Source organism: Sceloporus undulatus, chromosome 3 (assembly GCF_019175285.1).
Source record: "Sceloporus undulatus isolate JIND9_A2432 ecotype Alabama chromosome 3, SceUnd_v1.1, whole genome shotgun sequence".
NCBI classification, from domain to species: domain Eukaryota; kingdom Metazoa; phylum Chordata; class Lepidosauria; order Squamata; family Phrynosomatidae; genus Sceloporus; species Sceloporus undulatus.
The window spans coordinates 263,701,538-263,723,485 of NC_056524.1; the positions used below are offsets into that span (position 1 = coordinate 263,701,538).

General features: G+C 38.6%; 1 protein-coding gene across 9 annotated transcripts in view; it reads left to right on the forward strand.

The window, feature by feature from the left end:
- ATP11B (ATPase phospholipid transporting 11B (putative)) overlaps window positions 1-21,948 on the forward strand; it is a 125,431-nt gene that overhangs the window by 97,006 nt on the left and 6,477 nt on the right. For 2 of the 9 annotated variants that reach the window (XM_042456218.1, XM_042456219.1), the window contains exons 29-30: window positions 4,226-4,311; window positions 17,897-18,030. In XM_042456218.1, the coding sequence (XP_042312152.1) occupies window positions 4,226-4,311; window positions 17,897-17,999 (189 nt within the window). In that variant the 3' untranslated portion in view covers window positions 18,000-18,030. Of the gene's footprint in view, window positions 1-4,225; window positions 4,312-6,083; window positions 6,121-7,474; window positions 7,551-8,733; window positions 8,858-17,896; window positions 18,289-21,948 lie in introns of those variants that run through there. The other 7 variants (XM_042456217.1, XM_042456221.1, XM_042456220.1 and 4 more) reach the window with 6 other exon arrangements.

Below are 21,948 nucleotides of genomic sequence, written 5' to 3' on the forward strand. Positions count from 1 at the left end.
ATATTCTTAGCACTCATTTCTGGTTGCTTCTTTAGCTAGGAACTCTTCCACTCTAATGTTATCTTCTTGGCAGATGTATGCCCAGCTCATGTTTCTCAGAAGTTCTGCTTCTGGTAGACATGGAGAAGCAATTTTATGAAAGACATGGTGATTCACCTTAGAATGAGAGTTGTGAAGAGGCACATGAAAATAGCCTAGTTTCAATAGTCTGCTAGCAGCTTCCTATTCTTTTTTCTTTATTTTAGCGTACATATTTGATTACTATAGCAGTCCGTATCTTCTGTTCAGGCTGCACAAACTCTCAAAAAAGTGGCTGTTGAGAAACTGCCCTCTTCAATACAGTGCATAATAATTCATGCCTTTTCTGAAGATAGGCGGGTTTTGTACCATATAACTTACTCTATAATTAGGTGACCTGCTGTTGCTTTGAATTGGCAGGCTCATGAGCTAAAAGAAATCTCTTCTAGTACATGAATGTAATTTGTTCATTTCTTGTTTGTCCCAATGTCAGTTTAGATAGTTGTCAATTTTACAACTGTGAGTTTCTAACTTTTGGGGTTTTGTGGTGTTCAAATGTATAGACATTCTGTTTTCCCCATCAGCTCTGTGATACAATACGCATTCACTTACACTTGGTCTTCACCATTTGGTAGTTTTGAAACTCACCAGTAAAGACCTGTTCTCAGTATTTCCTATTTAAGTGTCAACACAGCACCTAAAATTTATAGGCGACTGATAATTATCTTTCAAAATCTTTGTGATTCTGCACCAACATTATTATTATTATTATTAAACTTTATTTATAAAGTGCTGTAAATTTACACAGCGCTGTACATACAATCTTTTTAATTGGATGGTTAACATGTGGCTGACCCTGCCCACAATTAATAAAAATTGATATTTGCAATAATCTCATTTAGTTTGCATAGGTGAACATCAATCTTAATGTCTAATTGTACAAATACAGTCATATTGGAATAAGTTTCTCCTTTCTCAGCTGTATTGAATCATGCCTTGCTGAAACACAACCCCAACATTAAAAAATTAATAAATCCTGACTTAGTGCAAAATACACTATACAGAAGCTCTCAGCTATAACCACTTCAGATAAACATGAAAGTTAGTTGCTTAGGAATAGCCCTTCTGATCCTTCCAACAGATATACAGTAGCCTGTCTGCCATGTTGTATGCCCTGTGCATCATGCAAGTGGCTTCTATCACTTAATTTTATAAGATCTTTATTTATTTATTTTTACTGTGTAAACTATATGTCTACTCAAGGAAAGGAAGTGTACCAGAAAGATGTTGACTTTAGTACAGGTTACTTCACACTGAAGTGTGAAACTGAAGAAAAAAAACCTAAGCTCATGGCAGAGAACTGACTTCTACACCTAGGAAACTTGTATGCTGAGGAGAGGATAAGACAGAATTTTCCTCTTTAACAATTTAATCTGTTTGCAAACTATGCAGACAAATCCCCCATATATCATCATGTCATAGGATCTCCCATTTGTAATATGGCACGAGTCAGCCTAAAAAGCAGGGTTTATCATCTACCCTACTTTTGACGATTTTCTGCTCATGTTCATATTGCTAAATGTACTAACTAAAATTCCTGTTGAACAAGCCTGCTCCATCAATTGTAAAGTTAAGTTTGTTGTTTAAAAAAATCATTGTTGAACATTCATAAACTAACTATTAGTTGATCATTCATGTCAAACTGAGCCTGGTATTCAGAAAGCTGTTACTTGACTTGTAAAGGAAACAGCAGAAACTAGTGCTGAAATTGTAACAGGACATGAATGGATCTGTGTCACATCCATTTTAAAATAATGTTGGTTTATGAATACACTGCATTAAATGTGATGTGCTCCTTTGGATCACTTGCCTTTGCACTGTCTAGCCATCATGTGGTGCCCTGATCTGGATTTAGAATATCACGTGTGAATTGGAGAGGTTTAAATCTTTCCTCTGGTAGCTTTACTTAGAATTATTGACTATGGTCCAAGCAAGAGATAAACACAAGAAAAAAAACTCAATTGAAACCTCTCTCACACTTCTGCGATAATATAGAACATCATTGGGGCACTGCATATTTACTGTACTTGCAAATCTACCTCTGAGTATTCTTTGCCTAAGAAAATATATGAAATTCATGGGGCTTGCATAAGTCAACAAGTGACTTGAAAGTGCATGAATTCACAAAACCTCAAGACTTGATTTTTGCAATGCGCTCTACATGGGGCTACCCTTGTGCCTAGTCTGGAAACGTCAACTGGTACAGAATATGGCAGCCAGATTGATTACAGGAACAACTAGGAATGACCTTATTACACCTGTATTGAAATCACTCCACTGGCTGCCTATTTGTTTCCGGGCACAGTACAAAGTGTTGGTCATTACCTTTGAAGCCCTCCATGGCTTGGGCCCAACCTATGTAAGGGATCGCTTCCTTCCGTATAATCCGCCCCGCACCCTCAGATCCTCCAGGAGGAATTTGTTGCAGTCCACAAAGACCAGATTGACGGCGACCTCCCAGAGGACTTTTTCCACAATCGTTCCCACTTTATGGAATGGCCTGCCGGACGAGATCCGTCAAATTGCCAACCTAGAGAGCTTCAAGAAAGCTGTCAAGATGGATCTCTTCTGGCAGGCCTTCCCAGAATAGAACCCGGCCATGTAACACTCCCCCCACAGACATATATAAGCGAAGACTCTGCCCACCATTATTTTATTATCATATTGTTTTTAGATTTTATCATTTGTAATTTTAATGGATAGAATTGTTTAATCCTTTTTTAAGAGGGGGTTGTATATATTGTATTTTTAAAGGTTGTACGCCGCTTTGATTGTGATAACAAAAAGCGGGATATAAATTAAAGTTTTATTATTATTAGATTATTATTATTATTATTATTATTATTATTATTATTATTATTATTATTATTTATTTATTTATTTATTTCACAAAACCAAGTGATCCTAAAGTGCATACTGTATATTTAGTATGGCGTGTAGTTCAGTCCAGAGAAACAGATGAAAACAGTTATTTGTTTGGCAGAGACATTAAAACAGGTGATATGAGCGCATGCATTACAACTACCAGTGTGATCTAACTATAAAAGGAGTGTTGTAGCAGAAGAAGCATGACTAGAACAACATAATTCCCAATTTATTTCAAATCATTTATGTAATGTTAATTCACTGTGCTCAACCAGTTATAATATCTGGGGAAATGTAGAAGTAATAGTAATTCCATTGACCTTAAATGTTGTGTCATCAGAAGTTAAACTTCTCCAAATACAGGTATTACCTACTTACACTCACTGTTAGTATAGCAGTAGAATCCTGGATCTAAATGAGCTTCAAAAAACCCCTTGAAAATCAAAAATATGTACTCTGGTTCTTCTTAATGCAGATCAATGAGTGGGAGAGGGAGATCTGCTTTAAGTACAATATGTTCTTAAGTGTAAATATGTTCCTTACAGCTCCATTTCCCTACTCTTGTCATGTCTGTCTGTGAAACATTCATTTCTAATACTAACTAGAAGTGAAGTCATAATTCTCATCTGACCACATATTGCTGTGGAATCTCTTATTGCTAGCTTTACTACTATTCATTGTTGCTTCACATGGAGGGAAATTACCCATAGGGGAACCCTCCTAATAAAAATTAGTATCACTTTTGATTTTTTTTAAAAACTTAACCAAATAGCACAGATGATAGTGCTGCAAATGGAGTGCCAATAGATTTTGGTCCTTCTGTTCATCCCTGCCTCCTAAATGTGAAAGGGAAGAAAGGTTTAAGATATGACTGTGAAGACTAATTCACATGGGGTGGTAAGAACTGATACAAAGTCTTCTATATGGAGGAACACTGGTTGCACAAAATGTAAGGGGGAAAAACTGTGGCTGAAAAAGCTCCATTCTGCAGGTTCCGTATGTATGGCCATCAGTGATGCTGGTAACTGATTCACTATTGTATATAATGTATTAGATTGTGAACACTTACTTTCACCTCATTTGTCCAGCCATTACTAGGTTAAGTATTGTGTACTTGCCATTGAAAAACCAGTGTCCCTGCGCATATGTGCCCTGTGTGTCAAATTAGTTCCTTCATTTTGAAGACGTTTGTTTATAAAGATCCTGTCGTCTATCTGTCTCCTTGAAAGATGACTTCTTCTCACTGACTTGTATGTTCCATCCCTTCTTTGTCCATTTATAGATGTACTCCAGCAGAGTTGCTTTAAGTGACGAATGCATCGCACTGCAGCCATTGTCCAGGGCACCGAGTCAGCTGAGCAAAATTAGGTAGAGTAGGAGGGCAGTTCTTCATCCAATTTTATGCATGCAGAAGGTCAGCTAACCAGCACTGAGAGAGAGAAAAGGGAAGGAGGCGTGGATGCTAGTGTGGACTAAAAGGGCAGTAACAGCAGCACAAGTTTGTACTTTCTCACTTTTCCCCTTAGCTTTGCTCTGTGTTTGCAGGCCAAATGTAGCATGCATCTCATTTTTTTCTATACTTCTTATGGGGAGGAAGGGAGGGAGATGTTGCAAGCATGCTGATCAGTGTCCAGACTCTGTGTCTATTCCCCCGTTCTGCTTTGTGAAATAACTAAAAAAAAAAAAAACAAATTCAAGCATGGTCCCAGTGCTTCTGCTTAACTTAACCATCCACGAAGTTAATCCTTTCTGCATGTTGAGCATCAACCGCACAGCAAAAGAAATTGTACTGTACTTTGTCAGTGGCCTTTTGCTAATCTGATGTTTTTAACTTGTAAATGTGGGAGAGATCCCTTTGAGTTGCTTTATGTATTGTATTTATATGTACATTTGTGCAGCTTTGTATTATGTTTTTCCGATGAATGTTTGATGCTGTGTTTACTGTAAGCAGGGGGTTAATGGGATGGTAAATGGGCTGGATGAATACATACATCATGCTGGTCGACTGCATTAGCAGCTGAAAAACCCTGCTAACACATTGCTAAAGTCACTTGAATGAAATACCACAGGAATGTGCCTTGGGAGAGAAAATGTAAGGGAATTTACATAAAATTAAGGCCAAATGAAAGGCCTGATTCTCAGCCTCAGGCAACAGTCTTGACCCACTGGTAAGGTGGTGGTGCCTTCTGTCTAAGGCTTAAACCAGTGATTTCCAAACTCTGGTCCTCCAGGTCTTTTTGGACTCAGCTCCCAGAAGCCTGAGCCAATGGTCTGGGATTCTGGGAGCCAAAATCCAAAACACCTGGAAGGCAGAGATTGGGAATTACTGCCTTAAACTTTCAACCTGACCTTTAAGTTTAACTTAATGGTTAGGTATACATTTCTCTGTTTAATAAGGCATGAAATGTGCAGACCTTCTGCCCATGTGCTGTGTCGTTACCTTATCTTTTCTCATGATTTAGAAGTTGAAAACTTCTTCAGTTAATTCATCAAAGTTCCCCATTTTGCCTATCTGAGAACAACAATTATCTAGAAAATGGAAAATGTTGGCCATGCAGCCTGGTGCTTTCTAGAGGTGTAGTCAAAAAAGTGACATTTCCAAGCATTGCTATTATCTTCACTCATTAGTTGGTTTAAGAGCCTGATTTGTTTTCTCCTAATAACCATAGTTATCTGATGCAGGTGTGTGGTTCATTACATCAGGCAACACTGATCATACAGAAGGGATGATGTCAGGTCAAAATGTGTGGGCAAAGGTTGCTATTTCTGCTTCTTAAAACAAGATATGTATACCTGGACCAATAGGTAATGGCACAAGAAAATTTTACAGTGGTGCCCAGTAGGAGTCAGTACAGGGTCCATGCAAACAAAATGTTTCTATACCAACTTTTCAATTTCATATGGGAGAAATCTGAATTTTCAGGCTGTCTTTTCTTGTTTTGTTGATTGTCTTTAAGTGGCTTTGATAATTGGAAGTACTAAAATAGTGAAGCAAAATATTTTAATAACTAAGATTTAGTGGTGGGCAAATGCATGTATCCTGGCTTGCATTTTGGTTTGGGCAGGACATAGACTCTTATGCTCCTGAGCATATCCAAAGTACAAAATGTTTGTAATTCTGAATGTTTCTAAAATAACAGCATGTGTTATACTGAATATTAACGTTGTTGAAGTCTGGTGGAAAAGATCAGAAAACTACAATAGATCAGTAATACTCAAGAGCCACTAAGTACTTTTGCTGAAGAATGGAGTCTCACCTTAATTACCATCATGTTACTAGTAAATGTGGACATTTTCCAAGGTGTGTTCAAAGTCTTAAGCTTAATACCAAGATTACCGCGAGCATTTAGAGCATTTAGATGAACCTGTTCCTTTTATTTTTTTTAAGGACCATGCCATGTGCAAGTATCTGATGATAATATTTTCAGAAAGGAATGAAAAAAAATCTTGTCTGAATACAGTAATGGATTCTACTATATTCCAGACATGAATTAGTCATCTGAATTTAGCTGCTAATTTTGCCAGATCTTTGCATCTCCATTTATATGCTCCTTATATTCTACTAACAAATTTGCAAGCATTTCTGCATCTTTCCATCAGAGCAGAAACTTTCAAGGAAGAAAATAGCAAAGGAGATTGTATTTCATTGCTTTCAAATGAAATTAAGATCTACCAGAAATCTTATTTGACAAGCAAGTTATAAATTAAATGTTAAAATAACTATATGACTTATTGCACTAGCAAAACTATTTGTAAATGAATCCATTGGTAGATATGGTACTTGCAGTGTACTTAGGCTGCAAGCATCCTCAAACTCTGAAGTCTTGAAGAGACATATTACAGAATTGGAAGTGTTGGTAATAAAACACACTGTGAAATCTCAAGCTCAAATGGGTTGATATTTTGAAATATGCAATAATTTGTTAAACATCTATTCTTCAAAAACAACAAACAGAAATGCTGCAAACACCTAAAAGAAAATTGTTAAAGTGGAAATGTTGACAAGTAGTAATTTCATGTTTATCGTGACTTTTGAGTATATTATTTAATCTAACATTTATATATTTTGCATATGTAGTCATTCCCATAATCTTTCTCTGACATCTGCATATAATTAATTCCATAAAATTTCAGGAAAGTCATGAATTAACAGTACTAAAGTTTTAACAGACAGAACATGGCATATTCAGGCTTAATGAATATAGAGGCTGCTGCTAATTGGTTAACAAATTAATATTTGATAACTGAAAAATGAGATGCTGTTTTCAAATTTTATCAGCCAAACTCTTTTGAAAAGCTCTAAAACCTAGTTTACTATATATCAGTGACCAATAGCCATTGAAACTTTGTACTGGAAAATGTTAGTTACCTTAGAATTTTTTTAGGCTTTAAAGAATGGGATAAAGGTGTAAAACATCAAATAATGCTTCTGCAACTTATTGCTTCAATCAAAGCATCCATTTATTGAAGACATATAGCTAAGTGCCCAAGTTTTGGTAGATGACTAATGTAAATGGCATTATTTTTATAGGAGTGGATTCCTTATTTTCATCTCTTAACGTCACGAAGTAAATCAGGCAGGAACCAGGCCGTTGATCCAAGCCATAGTAAGCAATGTGGTTAGTAGAAAGCTGTAGTTTAGAGTAAGTGACACTGATAGATACTGTGTGTGAAATAATTACAAAAGGTTAATACACTAGCCTTTAGGAATTCAAATTCTTCCTGCTGAAACTTATGTAACAAATGGCTTAACGGTGGCCATGTTTTATCTTAATCATCCTAAATTATTACTGCACTTCATGAATTGGAGTTCATGCATTATCATTAGAAGATTTTAAAAAGAGCCACGCCAACTTTATGAATGAAGTTGTCTTGTGTAAACTGTGTTCAGTACCATTCATGAACTACTTGAGAATATGTCCCATTTTACTCCATAAGGAGGACCACATGAAATCATAGCTGGGGCAGGAAATATGCACAAGAAGTTTTTGTCAGGTTTCTTGTATTGTGTTGTCCACAGTTCTGTGCAAACTAAAGCTCTGCTCCTAAAAAAGAAAAGAAAAATTCAAACTGCTTTAGAAAACTCCCAAATAGAATGGTTACTCCCTGGTCAGCCGATGGACTTCAGAAAGCAAAATGTCTCTGGCATTATTATTTCAAACAGCTTGTACTTACTTTAGAATAAACTGGAAATGAGAGATGCTTTTGGTTGTAAAGCTTAAGCCTCAGTACCTGTTTTCCTTTTTAAAAAATTACATTATTGCAGAGTCTGATGCAACTGATGGAACAGGTACTAAGCAATTATATCCTGTCCCATTTTCCCCCAGCCAGCACAGATAGGTTGTCTTGTTGATAACCATCTGTTGTGAGAATTGTAAGGCTATGTGTATTCAACTAGAAGAAAGGGTTTTTTTTTTTGTTCCACTGAAAAATGAGACAAATGCCTGTGAACATCTCCACAATGCTCACCAGCAGTCTGTCGCAGGGTGCTGCATGAAGTATTGTGGACAAGTGGTTTGCAGTCAGTTTCCCCCTACAATGGCTGCAGCTAACAAAGCTGTGCCCAGTTCTCTTCAACAAACTCCTATGACAAATTGTTTCAATATCAATTTATGTATTTCCTTTCATCCCCATATTCTAAGTGCTTGCACTTCATCTGTAGGGTACTTACATGTCAAGGGAGTTAAAACTATATAAATAACTTGGTGTTCAGTTTTTCTGCTTTTTTCACATTGAAAGAGCTACAGGGTGTTTCATAAGATCTGTTGCTTTTTTCTGTCCTTTTTTTAGATGGAAGAGGAAAGGTACTCATTCAGCTCAGCATGTGGTTTTGCTAAAAGCAGGCACAGAGGGGAAGACAGTAGGCAACTTCTGACTGGTGTTCTTAGGCAGGAAGAGCTGTCGTGTGTCCTAGGTAGTATTCTAGCTCTGTGTATCTTGTCTAAATCAACATAGATCCATCTCTGATGCCCTGTTGTCCCACATTTTCACTGTAATGTACTTTAACATGTTGGCATGCCTCAAGATTTTGCTTTTTTGCTAACTTGATTACTAATACTGTCACATTAATTTAATTTACATGTATTACACTGCCCCCACCCAGCAATTTTGAGGAGAAATTTGTTGCAAAGCAACTGGGATATTCAAAGCAATTTCAAAATGGACCATAAATGTACTAGACTGTAGATCAGTAGTAGGAGAAAGTGGTTTCCAGGTACTAGATTACAGCTCTCACCAGCCTTAACCAGCATAGCTAACAATGAGGGAATCATAGCAGTTGTAACACAGCAGCATCAAGTTCCACAATCCTGCTTCAGGAGATACTTTATATGTTTATAGATATAGTCCTGATTTGGTGTAAGATCTTCTCTTCTCCAATTATCCCCCTCCTAGGAGGACCAGGCTAGTATCCATAATGATATGTGTGCATAAGAAAAAGCACCTTTGTGCATGTAACACGTAGCCTTTTGGATCACTTTGAATGCTAGTGTGGCATATTTGAGCCCCTAAGAAATAGCTTGGAGTAGAAATAAGGCAATATAGCTTAAGAGACCTTTTAAATTTCCAGTTATATAATTCCCACTTGGAGTATTTACATCAGAATTAGATATACTTTACTATTCCAAGAAGGACAGAGGAAATATGAGAAAATGCATGAAGGTATAGAAGCCAGTCCTTTCATTGGAAGTCTGATTAGCTGAAATCTAAAGTCTTTGTTCCCAGAACCACAATTAATTCATTTGTTTGTTGCATCACAATTGGAAGGATTTCCCACCCTGTGGTTGTAAAATTACCACCACAACTACTAATCCACAAAAGAAAATTCTATCCTAATGGGGTTGTTTCCAGTGATACTGTACTTCTTACACCAGAGGGATGGTTTCCAGCAACAGTACAGAGCAATTAGGAAGAGCTACTTAAGTGATGGTTCAATGAAGAGATCAGTCATATTGCCTGAATAAAACTGACCATACAAAGAAATACTTGTTTTAAAAAAAGCATGTGTAAGCTATTTTCCTAAGAAATGTTAACAAGGCAGGTTGGTGGCTTGTTTTGATCTGTAAATGTGTACATGAAAATGGAAATGTTGCCATATAGGTAAAGCAAACAATACATTCTGAAGATCCAAAGTAAATATATTTTTAACCATTTTTCCCAGATAGTTTGGGGTGATTCATAGAATCATAGAGTTGAAAGAGACCACAAGGGCCATCCAGTCCAATCTCCTGCCATGCAGGAACTCTCAATCAAAGCATCCTTGAGAAATGGCTGTCGAGCCTCTGTTTAAAGATCTCTAAAGAAGGAGACTCCACTACACTCCGAAGGAATGTGTTCCACTATCAAACAGCCCTTACTATCAAGAAGTTCCTCCTAATGTTGAGGTGGAATCTCTTTTCCTGGAGCTTGCATCCATTGTTCCGTGTTCTAGTCTCTGGAGTAGCAGAAAACAAGCTCGCTCCATCCTCAGTGGGACACCATTTGTGTGCATTTGGACCATATAGTAGAATTTCAACCTCACTGTCTCACTAAACTCGGTTTTATAGCCACTTTGTGATATCTGCCTCCAAGGCAGTGTTCAGACATAATTTTAAAGAAGGTTTATTGCCTTAGCTCTGGTTAAGATCCCCTATATGTGATGATAGTATGACATCAGTCCAAAACACACTACAGAAATAATCCAGTTTGAAATTGCTATAACTGCCCTTGCTCAATGCTAGGGAATTCTGGGAAGTGCAGTTCTGTGAGACATTTAGCCTTCTCTGTCAGAGAGATCTGGTCCCACAATAAGCTACAATTCCCGGGATTCCGTAGCACTGAGCCAGGACATTAAAGTGGTCTCAAACTGGATTATTTCTACAGTATGTTTTTGGACTTTGGTTTATCTAATGCAGTCACGCTGCTAGAGCAAGGGGAGGCAAGGTGTAACATTGTCCCATCACACCCCTTTTTCTGATAGAAATAAGACAACTTAGAATCATAGAGTTGGAAGAGACCACAAGGGCCATCCAGTCCAACCCCCTGCCATGCAGGAAATCCAAATCAAAGCATCCCCGACAGATTGCCATCCAGCCTCTGTTTAAAGACCTCCAAGGGGGGAGACTCCACCACTCTCCAAGGGAGTGTGTTCCACTGTTGAATAGCCCTTACTGTCAGGAAGTTCCTCCTAATGTTGAGGTGGAATCTCTTTTCCTGGAGCTTACATCCATTGTTCCAGGTCCTGTTTTCTGGAGCAGCAGAAAACAAGCTTGCTCCTTCCTCAATATGACATCCCTTCAAATATTTGAACAGGGCTATCATGTCACCTCTTAACCTTCTCTTCTCCACACTAGCCATCCCCAGCTCCCTAAAGCATTCCTCATAGGGCATGGTTTCCAGACCCTTCACCATTTTAGTCGCCCTCCTTTGGACTTGCTCCAGTTTCTCAACATCCTTTTTGAATCGTGGTGCCCAGAACTGGACACAGTATTCCAGGTGGGGCCTGACCAAAGTAGAATAGAGTGGCACTATTACTTTCCTTGATCTAGACACTATACTTTTATTGATACAGCCTAAAATTGCATTGGCCTTTTTAGCTGACGCACCGCACTGTTGACTCATGTTCAACTTGTGGTCCACTTGGATTCCTAGATTCTTTTCACACGTAGTTTCATGCAGCCAGGTGTCCCCCATCCTATATCTGTGCATTTCATTTTTCCGCCCTAAGTGCAGTACCTTACATTTCTCCCTGTTGACATTCATTTTGTTAGCTTTGGCCCAGCTTTCTAATCTATTCAGGTCATTTTGAATTTTGATCCTGTCCTCTGGGATGTAAGCTATTCCTCCTAATTTGGTGTCATCTGCAAATTTGATAAGTATGCCCCCAATTCTGTCATCCAAGTCATTGATAAAGATGTTGAATAGCACTGGGCCCAGGACAGAGCCTTGTGGGACCCCAATGGTCACTTCTCTCCAGGATGAAAAGGAGCCATGGTTGAGCACCCTTTGGGTTCGGCCAGTCAACCAATTATAAATCCATGCAACAGTTGCCTTGTCTAGCCCACATTTCACTAGTTTGTTTGCAAGAATGTCATGGGGAACCTTGTCAAAGGCCTTACTGAAATCAAGATATACTATATCCAAAGCATTCCCTTCATCTACTAAATTGGAAATTTTATCAAAAAAAAAAAAAAAGGGAGAGAGAGAGAGAGAGAGATTTGTCTGGCATGACTTGTTTCACTGAAACCCATGTTGATTTTTGTGATTATGGCATTGCCTTCTAGATGTTCACAGACTCTCTGTTTAATGATCTGCTCTATAATCTTTCCTGGTATAGATGTCAGACTAACTGGATCCTCTTTTTTCCCCTTTTTGAAAATGGGGACAACGTTTGCCCTCCTCCAGTCTTCTGGGACTTCTCCAGGAGCTCTCAAAAATTATTGCCAATGGCTCCGATATTACATTTGCCAGTTCTTTTAATACCCTTGGATGTAGTTCATCTGGTCCTGGAGACTTATATTCATTTACGCTAACCAGGTATTCCTGTACTATCTCTTTACTTATTCTGTGCTGAAATTCCGCTATTCTGTCCTCTGTTCCATTATCCTCAGGTTGAGTACCCTTTGCCTTTTTGAGAAGACTGAAGCAAAGAAGGTGTTGAGTAATTTTGCCTTTTCTCTGTGCCGTGTTAGCATTTTGCCATTTTCTCCATGTAGTGGCCCTACCATTTCCTCCTCCTTCCTTTTGCTGCAGACATACCCAAAAGAGCCCTTTTTATTGTTCTTAACCTCTCTAGCAAGCCTGAGTTCACTCTGCGCTTTAGCTTTTCTGTCCTTACTCCTACAGATGCTTGCTATTTGTTTGAATTCCTCTTTGGTGATTTCCCCCTTTTTCCATTTCTTATACATGTTCCGTTTAAAACGTAGCTCAGCTTAAAGTTCCTTGGGCGCGTTACAGAGCGCCCAAGAAGGGCGCTCTGCCGCCACCATTGTTTGCTACATCCGGGAACCGCAGCGGCCAAACCGTGTGGTTCCCAGGCACAGCAAGAAAGAAGCACCGAAATGGCGCTTCTTTCTACAATCCGGAAGTGGTGCCGCGAGGCGCTAGTCACGCACTCGCGGCGTCACTTTCACCACGCGACATCCGTACGCTATGCATCCGCAATAACAAACCCCCCCCCCCCCCGGTGTGGACAGGTGCCGCCATTTTGTATGGACTCAGTCCGTATTAGGGTTGAGGGGCATCCAGAAAGGATGCTCCTTCTCAACCCTAACATGCCCCTTCCTAACCCTAGAACGCCCCTTTGGCGCATCTGTAACGCGCCTTGGTCATCCATCCTGGTTTCTTGAGACACCTCCCATTTTTCTTCCTTATTGGAACTGTTTCAGATTTTGCCTTCAGTATCTCCCTTTTGAGAAACTCCCATCCATCCTGAACTCCCTTCTCTTTTAGTATTCCTGACCAAGGGATCACCCACAGTATTTCTCTAAGTTTACTAAAATCAGCTTTCCTAAAAGCTAGAATGCATGTCTGACTATGCCTGGCTTCTCCTTTCCACTGTCACTCCCATCTAATAATCCCACCACTTGCACCCTATTAACCAAGTCATCCTTGTTGGTTAGGATCAGATCTAAAATAGCTGATCCCCTTGTTGCCTCTTCCACCTTTTGGGCAATGAAATTGTCTTCGAGGCAAGTGAGGAATTTGCTAGACCTTGAGGATTTGGCTGAGTTTGACTTCCAGCAAATAGTTGAAGTCACCCATCACTACTACATCTCTCTTTTCTGTCCTAGAAAGGCACCATCCAGTTCCTCAGTCTGACTTGGGGGTCTGTAGTAGACTCCCACAATAACATCCTTGTTGTTTCCCTTCCCTTTAATTTTTATCCAGACACTCTCCACTTGGCTTCCAGTACTAATGTCCTGGATTTCTTCACTGGTGTAAAAATATAACATATAATGTTATTCCTGCTTCTTTCCTGTTTGGCCCATTTCTCTTAAAAAGCTTATACCCTTCTATTTCCACATTGCAATCATGAGACTCATCCCACCAGGTTTCAGTGATGCCTATTATATCATATTTGCTTTGTTGTGCTAGGAGTTCAAGTTCATCTTGCTTATTTCCTAGACGCCATCAAGAGAGGTCATTAATTTTTTAAATTCCTGCCACCACCCTAAGAGAGTCAGTCAGCCTTGCAAGCATTAAGGCTAAAGAGGCAGCATTCCACAGCAAGTTCCTTGGGCCCATGGAACTCCTTAACTAGTTTGCTGTGTGCAAATGTAACAGATAACTATGGTGTACAGAAATCTCTTGGAATTAGGATTTCATGTTTTACATATTGAGACAATACTCGTGGGGATTAACAAATATCTTCTACAGTGGTTAAAGGATTTTGAGAAGATAGAAATATTTGTTTATTCAAGATCATTGAGTCTCCATTTGTTTTCCCAAAGTGACACCAGTACATGATCTCAAATATGGGTGGGCCATAAAACATCACCGTTAGGCAATGAGCTGATGCTGGTACATTCCCAGCATAAATGGTTAACTCAGCTATGTTACTTACCTTCGTGTAAAGTTGTGAAGAATCCAGTTAGAAGACAAATACTGCAAGTTTTAAGAAGTGGGGAATAGAGGAAAAGAGGAGAATTCTATCTTTTCAAAAAGATCTCTTCTTGCTTACACTTTCCACTCATGACTGGTAGCTCTGATGTTTTTAGACAACACCCTCACTTCATATTGTTTTATGTAAGAATCTTCATTTGCCCTTATTTTATGTGGAAAAATTTCAGCCTTCAGTTGCATAACCTTCAGTTGACACACAGAATGCATCGTAAGGATTTAAGAAACCAGCTCCTGTTGCATCAGTTCAGTGTTTTTTTAAAATCACCTGCCATCAATGAGATTTCAAAATCAGGTCCTCTAGATATTGGGCTCCATTTTCATCATCTTCATCATCATCAAATAGTGTGACTGGTGTTTGAAGGATGATAAGAATAGGGATTCATCAACAGGCCACAGGTTCCCAATTCCAGCACCAATTCTAGTACCAACACTTGCAGAACAGTGCAGTGGTAGTGGTTGTGTACATCTGCTATGAATAGTTTGGATCCAATTCCTTTTAATAATACCAAAATTGGATGCTGTGAAGGAAAGAAGTACCCCTTCAATGGTTCTTGTTTCCATGAAGAGGACTCTTCATTGAATCAGTTGGTGACCTTGTGCATTTTCACATCAAAGATCCAGTGTTTCAAAGGACATATAAAGGACTTATCAGAATGGTTATTCATAACTTAGATGCATGCAGTCATTTTTGAGAAATCTACATTCTACTCATGGTGTTGACATACTGCTTTATCACACTAAGGGGCAAACAGGATTTAAACAAGAGTTAAACTAGAGAAAACCAGGAAATGTCGTGTAATAAACATCAGGCATTTCCTGGTTTTCTCTAGTTTAACTCTCATTTAAATCCCGTTTGCCCCCTAATGTGATAAAGCAGTTTAAGATGTGGTTTTATAGTGAGCATTATTGTTTATTTTAAAAAGAACACTTAGATTCTTGGGAGGTAAAGAGAGAAGTAAATAACACATAGATGAACAGCCCACCTGATTTGTAGCCTTCATAATCACCTAATCACTGCTGCACTGCCAAAAGGAAAAGGCCATGTTTTCCTTTCACAACAAAACATATTCCCTTCAGCTGAACAATTATACTTTAAAACAAGGGTACTCTCTCCTTGTGCCTCGTTCTTAAAAGGGAAATACAGTCATTTTTGCCATTAGTGGTGGTGGGGACTTCTGCCCCTGGTAAGATTCTGAGTGAGAGGGAGGGTGGAATTTGGCTATTGGACCCATTGAATTCGCCCACTCCTGTTATGTGATTGTAGTGCAAATGCAGAAATTAGAGCTCAATATCTGTAAGAAGAATGTTCAACAAAATTTGGAAGAGCTGGAAATGGGCAATCGTTTTCCAGAAAATTGAAGATGCTACAGTAAAGCTACCTTTACCACTCATTTTGCCATTGCTCTTCACTAACAAGTGCTGTTGGGTTTTGTTAGTGTTGGTCCCGGCAGTGCCAGTGTGGGTAAGTGTGGCCCTCCCATTGCATTCGTTATGAAAGTCCCATCAGGAATTATGGGAGCAGCAATCCAAAAACATCACAGGAAGCAGAGCTGACCATCACAACAATAACTCATTTGCAATAATGACTCCATCATCCCAGCTGCTGCTCTTTCAAACTGTGTATACTGGTTTCTCAATAAGATACTGAACTCTGATCTTTTGCACTAAGTTTCATGGGGCATACATACCTTCTACACTGCCTCTTCTGAGATCATGACATAATTTGAGCCAAAGCTTGGCCTGTTTTTATTATTAATTTGGATGAAGAAAGAGCAAAATAGCCAGTGCATGTTAGGAATTATGAGATCAAGGCTTCTAGGCAAGATTTGAGAAACCCTGCCTTTTTTGGAGGAAAGGATAGTTTATGTTGCTTTATCTTCATAGTACAGTACTAAGAAGAGTGACTACCCTTTCCCCTACCAAAATGCAGCTTCTTAAAAGATATGACCCATCTAATCCTTCTTAAAAGTCAGAAATACTTGATTTTCAAGACTTTTATGTTGATTCTTCTATAATATCTGAGAATAGAAGACTAGTTCTAAATCTGGACAAATAAATTGCCAGCATTAGTTGAAACTACCAGTGGTAGTCACAGCAGAGAATGAATCGATGAGTGCTAGTAACCCTTGGCATCTAATGCTGCTGATGTTAGGTCAAAGAAGTGGGTAATTTTTGTTGAGAAAGGAGTGGATTTCAACTATGTCTGTGTTTGTCTGCAGTATAATGACATTTCTATGATATACACCAAAGTTCACAAAGCCATTGAAAGTGGGTTTCACCTAAAACAGTTAAGCATAGAAGTAATTATTGCTTGGTCCATACTAAATTCTCAGTTCTCTTCCTTTTACTAGTCAATTTCATACTAACTATTAAGGCACACACATTTCTTTTGTTCAATTTCAGTTTGAAGTGCCATCCTTGTATTTTTTCTTTTCTTTCCAGACAGAAAAAAAAATCTTCCTTCTGCTTTCTTTGCTTGATTAAACACATGAGATAAAATTGTTGCTATTGTTTATTTACATATTCATTCTTTTTGCACCAAACACTTCCTCAGTGGCAACTGCATGCATATTTCAATTGGTATTAGCCATGATTTGTAGGAACATCTGCTTTTAATGAGCTGGTGAAATGTCAAGACCACCATACATAGATTTGTCTAGAGCTGGGAGAAAGAGGCACCACAATTGCTTCTTCACCTGCTTTTATACATATTGTGAAAATACTTCTCAGCTTGCATACTGAGAATTTTCCATGATGGTACCAAACAGCAATCTTTCTGCATAAAAGAGCATTCATAAGACAGCAGTTCTCCTCAAATTACTGCCTTGGCACTACACAAGAAAATGGATATCGCTTGGTTTCTTGCTGAAGTAGGCTTTGCTACCCTGGTAGCCGTGACTCTTGGCAGGCAGACAGCAGCATTCAATGCAAAATAGATTTCTTCATTTGCTGAAAGAATTTCTATTCATTGCTGTAACCCCAGGAGTGATTCCCACATGTTGAGTTGAAACCTGTTGTGGGACTAATGAGACTTTGTGACTAAGTTGCCCAATCAGATCTACTGTTGAGGTTGCATAAGATGGAAAGGAAAATGCTGGAATGACTGGTAAGATATCCAGGTTCACTAGACTACCATCACTACTGTAACTCTCATCTTTTTAAAAAGAAATCAAATTGTATAACAAAATCTTTACATTACCTGCAAGGAAGATGCATGATCTGCAAAGAAGATGTGCTATATTCATGCTCCTCAGACTTGTGTTACTTTTAAAATGTATGCAGTAAATGTATACAGTACATAAAACTGCTACTAACCTAATTCTTCCTACATTTTCCCTACTTTCCTCCTCAGCTTGCTGAGACAAACGCAGGTATCAACTGCTTGGACTCCATGTGTTGCTTCTCAGCTGGGGAAACAGCATGCACATCTCTTAGAAGAATGTTGGAACGAATAATGGGAAGGTGCAGCCCAGCTCGAGTCAACAGGTGTGGAATTTCTCTCAATTGCCTTTGCTGCAGACGGTTCTCCTATAAACTGGAACATGATGAACCGGCAGTTATAGATGTCTAGCAAAAGGCAGGAATCACTCCTCATAGGCACTGTTTTGGATCTTAAAAGATTAGTAAATTTGCTTTTGTGGGGGCAGGCTGTTTCTGACAAGGTTGGGAAGAAGTGAGGTTTCGTCATATTGGGCCCATACAGACAGGCCAAAATAAAGCTGCTTCAGGTCACTTTGGAGGTATATTTTTTAAATGATGCATGCATCCTAAGAGGCTGGAAGCCACACCAAAGCCACACCAGTCCTAAGGACTGGAGCACAGCTTTGGCACAGCATCTGGCCTCTTAGGATGCATGCATCATTTAAACAGTATGCCTCCCAAGTGACCTGAAGCAGCTTTATTTTGGCCTGTCTGTATGGGCCACTAGTTGTTGTTGTTTTTTTTCCAAATATATGCTGCATTTTAAAATCCTTTTTATATATCAGCTGCTGTGTGCCTATAGCAGCTTTGACATACACATGGATGCTCCACACGCGAACCAAGGCTCCCTTATTCTCTGTAGTTACCAGCAAATGGTCCACACCTGTGCCAATGAAGAGGGTAGCTTTTGCTCACACACAGCTTCATGTGTGTGTCAGAGCGCCATGTAACCTCAAGTTGCTGCTTTCCTTGTATGCATATATATGTGTATATCAATACAGTCAGTCTTCTTGCTTTGTATGTCCTTTCCCTTAAAATCTGGTCTCTGTCCTGTCTTACTTTCCTGATCTGGCTGCTTTGCCTTCACAAATTAGAAATCAGTTTGTGAAATCAGAAAGCTTGATCCTTGTTTGTTCAATGTATGTCTGCTCACTAGTCTACTACTGCAAGGGTTGTATTTTCTCCCCTGATATATACTCCCTCTGGAGACATTTATTTTTCGGATGTTTTTGTTGTTTATTGGCAGTTTGAAAATAAATATTTTTAAATGTCGTGGAATAGAACTTTTAAATGTTTAATTGGCAAAAAGAAAACCCACCAAAAAAACCTTAGAAAGCATCAAAACCTCTCAGGCTAATACATTTTAAAATCCAGAGTTTATCTCTTTGTATTAGCACTGTGTGCCATTCAGAAATATACTAAATTATTCTTAAATTTTAGGTGACAAATATAGTCATGGTGATACAGTACCTGAGATGTATAAGAGGGGCATGGTAATATAATACATAATCCTGAGTAGTATGATTATGTCCAGCAGTGCCATCATCTATAGAATGATGTGGAATCTTTGGCTTTCCAGATGTTAAATTACTACTACTATGATTTCTCACTATTAGCCAAATTGGTTGGAACTAATCTCAAGCAACATGTGGAGGACCAAATGTTTCCCAAACTTGATGTACAAAAACGTATTTGCAGTTATCTTTCTGATAAAAGAATGTCTTAAATAAAGAGAGAGAAATATACAGAGATGTTCAGGAGGGGGTTAAAAAAAATCAGCATTTGTACTTGTTTCTTTAAATCTTTTGGAATGATATCACAACCTGCTGTTACTTAAAACCAAAGCAGGCAACCACTTTCTCCACTTGTGAAGAGATCAGTACAGTACTTTTTCAAATATCTTCTGGAAGCACTTTTTGAAAACCCAACCATAGTTGGACAGGGTAGAAGTGCTTTCTTTGGAGAATAAGGAGAGGCTCTCCAGTTAGATATTCAGGTGTGGGTAGGTACAAGGACAGGTGCAATATCTACCCATCCTATTTTGTGATGTAATCCAAGGCAGTGGGATCCCATTCTCAAGATCTGCTTTCAGCAGAGACTTAATTGGTGACCCTGGTCAGATTAAAAGTTGTGATATCTTTCATTTGATTTTTTTTTTAAATTATTTGGTTACTTGTGCAGTTATTGTTTGCCACTTCTGGATTGTTCTTATTAGTGCTGGGTTTTTTTCTTTTATTTACACAAATTTGTTAATCCAGTGTTTGTCGCTCCCTCTCAAGTTTTTGTTAAAATATCATTGTTCCATAAAATGGGAACTGTTACAAGGTTGTTTTTTAAAAAATACATAATCAGTTTTGCTTTGTATAGAAAGCAGGCATGATGTACAAAATAAAAGGTTTTACTAGACATTTTTTAAAACAGGAGGAGCTTTTGATTGGTCTGATACTATCCCACGCTACAACCACAGTAATGATTATTGCTTAAGCATATTTTTACCCTTTGGTTTTCCTCTGCCATCAAGCAGTCTGTCATTATTTTGGGTGGGATTTGTATCTATTGCAGAATTACCTGCTTGAAGGTAAGAGTGCATGAGTGGACTTATGGCACTGCAAGTTCATTTCTCCAGTCCCTTGACCCCTTAACAAAATTTCACATCTAAACTTTTCATAGCTGGAAAAATGATTTAAGAGCCTTTTAAAACAAGCCAAAAAATTATTGCTTTAAAGGGCTTCTTGCAGCTTGCTCTGAAATTTTAATAGTCAATAATAAAAGGCCTTCAAAACAATTACTTTCTATGTATTTTAAAGGGCTTTTCTCAGTTTACAGTGATATGAGTTGGCCACTGAATTTTGGCAGTCAGTGGCTTATGGTAAGGCTTCAGGATAATTAAATAGACCTGTCAGATGTGCCCACCCTTGTGCAATGGGTCTATGTCATTTAGCAGACCGGGGATATTTTGGGGTGAGGGACATGCAAGTAACATAGCACTGATACTTCAGACATCCAGTGTTCAAGACGGAGAATAGGCTTTGCTATCATCACAGCAGTGTCCCCAGGCTCAGCATTTTCCCTTAGGAATGACCAGCAGTTCATTCCTTTGGCAGAAAACAAATAATATTGTATTTGAGGGATCTACTGCGGTGGAAGTTAAATCTGATCTTGGTGAACCTCAGCCACTGAGAATCGCACCAGCTTCTGCCTGTGTACCCAACCATAGTTTCTCTTTCTTGGTTTCACAAGAGTGCAGTAAAGTATTCAGAGCTAACTCAAATGATATTCTACTTTTTGGTTTTAATGAGCAATCAGGTCACAAATGTTTGTGCAAAGGTAGGTATAATCTGCTTCATGCTCAATTTGAAGCAAAGATTCTGATTTCTTTCTGGGACACACATAAGTGTACAACTTGCATGATATGATCAAAATCTCATATCTGACAGAATGGAAAAGCGTACCTAAGACATCATTACCTGTTTCGTGAAAAGCAAACTAATATACAGAACTTAGTGCCATTTCAAATTCTGCCAACAGTTGAATTCAGAGTAGATCTGTCACTTGAACAAAAAAAGGCTATTGAAGGTTCTTGGCCCAATTTTAGTTTGTTTTTAAAGTGCAACATTTAGAATTACATGACATTCTGAATTGCAGAAGAGTTACAATTATACAAGTACATCAGGTAGTTTGGAGCTGTAGCTCAGCTTTTTACCATTGACAAGCTAAAATTATTTAGTCACATGACACATGTTGTCATTTGGCTAAAAGTGCCGGTGATGTGCTTGGCTGATGTTATGCAGCATAGCCTCAGCACTGATGTAGAACAGTTATCAACCTAAATCAGTCACAAAGCTAAGATGTGCACCCAGAAAAATCACTTAAGAGTTGGCCCTAATGAGCCAGCAAAAGTCAACCCTTCACATGGAAATGAATGAGAAAGCCATTATGAATTAGAGCAGCATGATATGCTTTAGGTATGCTTAGGTGAGTTAAACCATCCATTTGAACTAGAATGACCACATCTTTTTTAATAGTATCCAAGCAAGCCTTCATATAAGTTGTTTCTGTTGCTAAATAAAGTACATTTTACAGACTATGTCATTGGTGTGAGTTGTGTCTTTGGATAGTTGAATCTCCTTGTTTCAATCATGTCACATTAGATAGTCTACATTTTTTACCATATTGAAAATATTTCCAACATGGTCAGCCTCA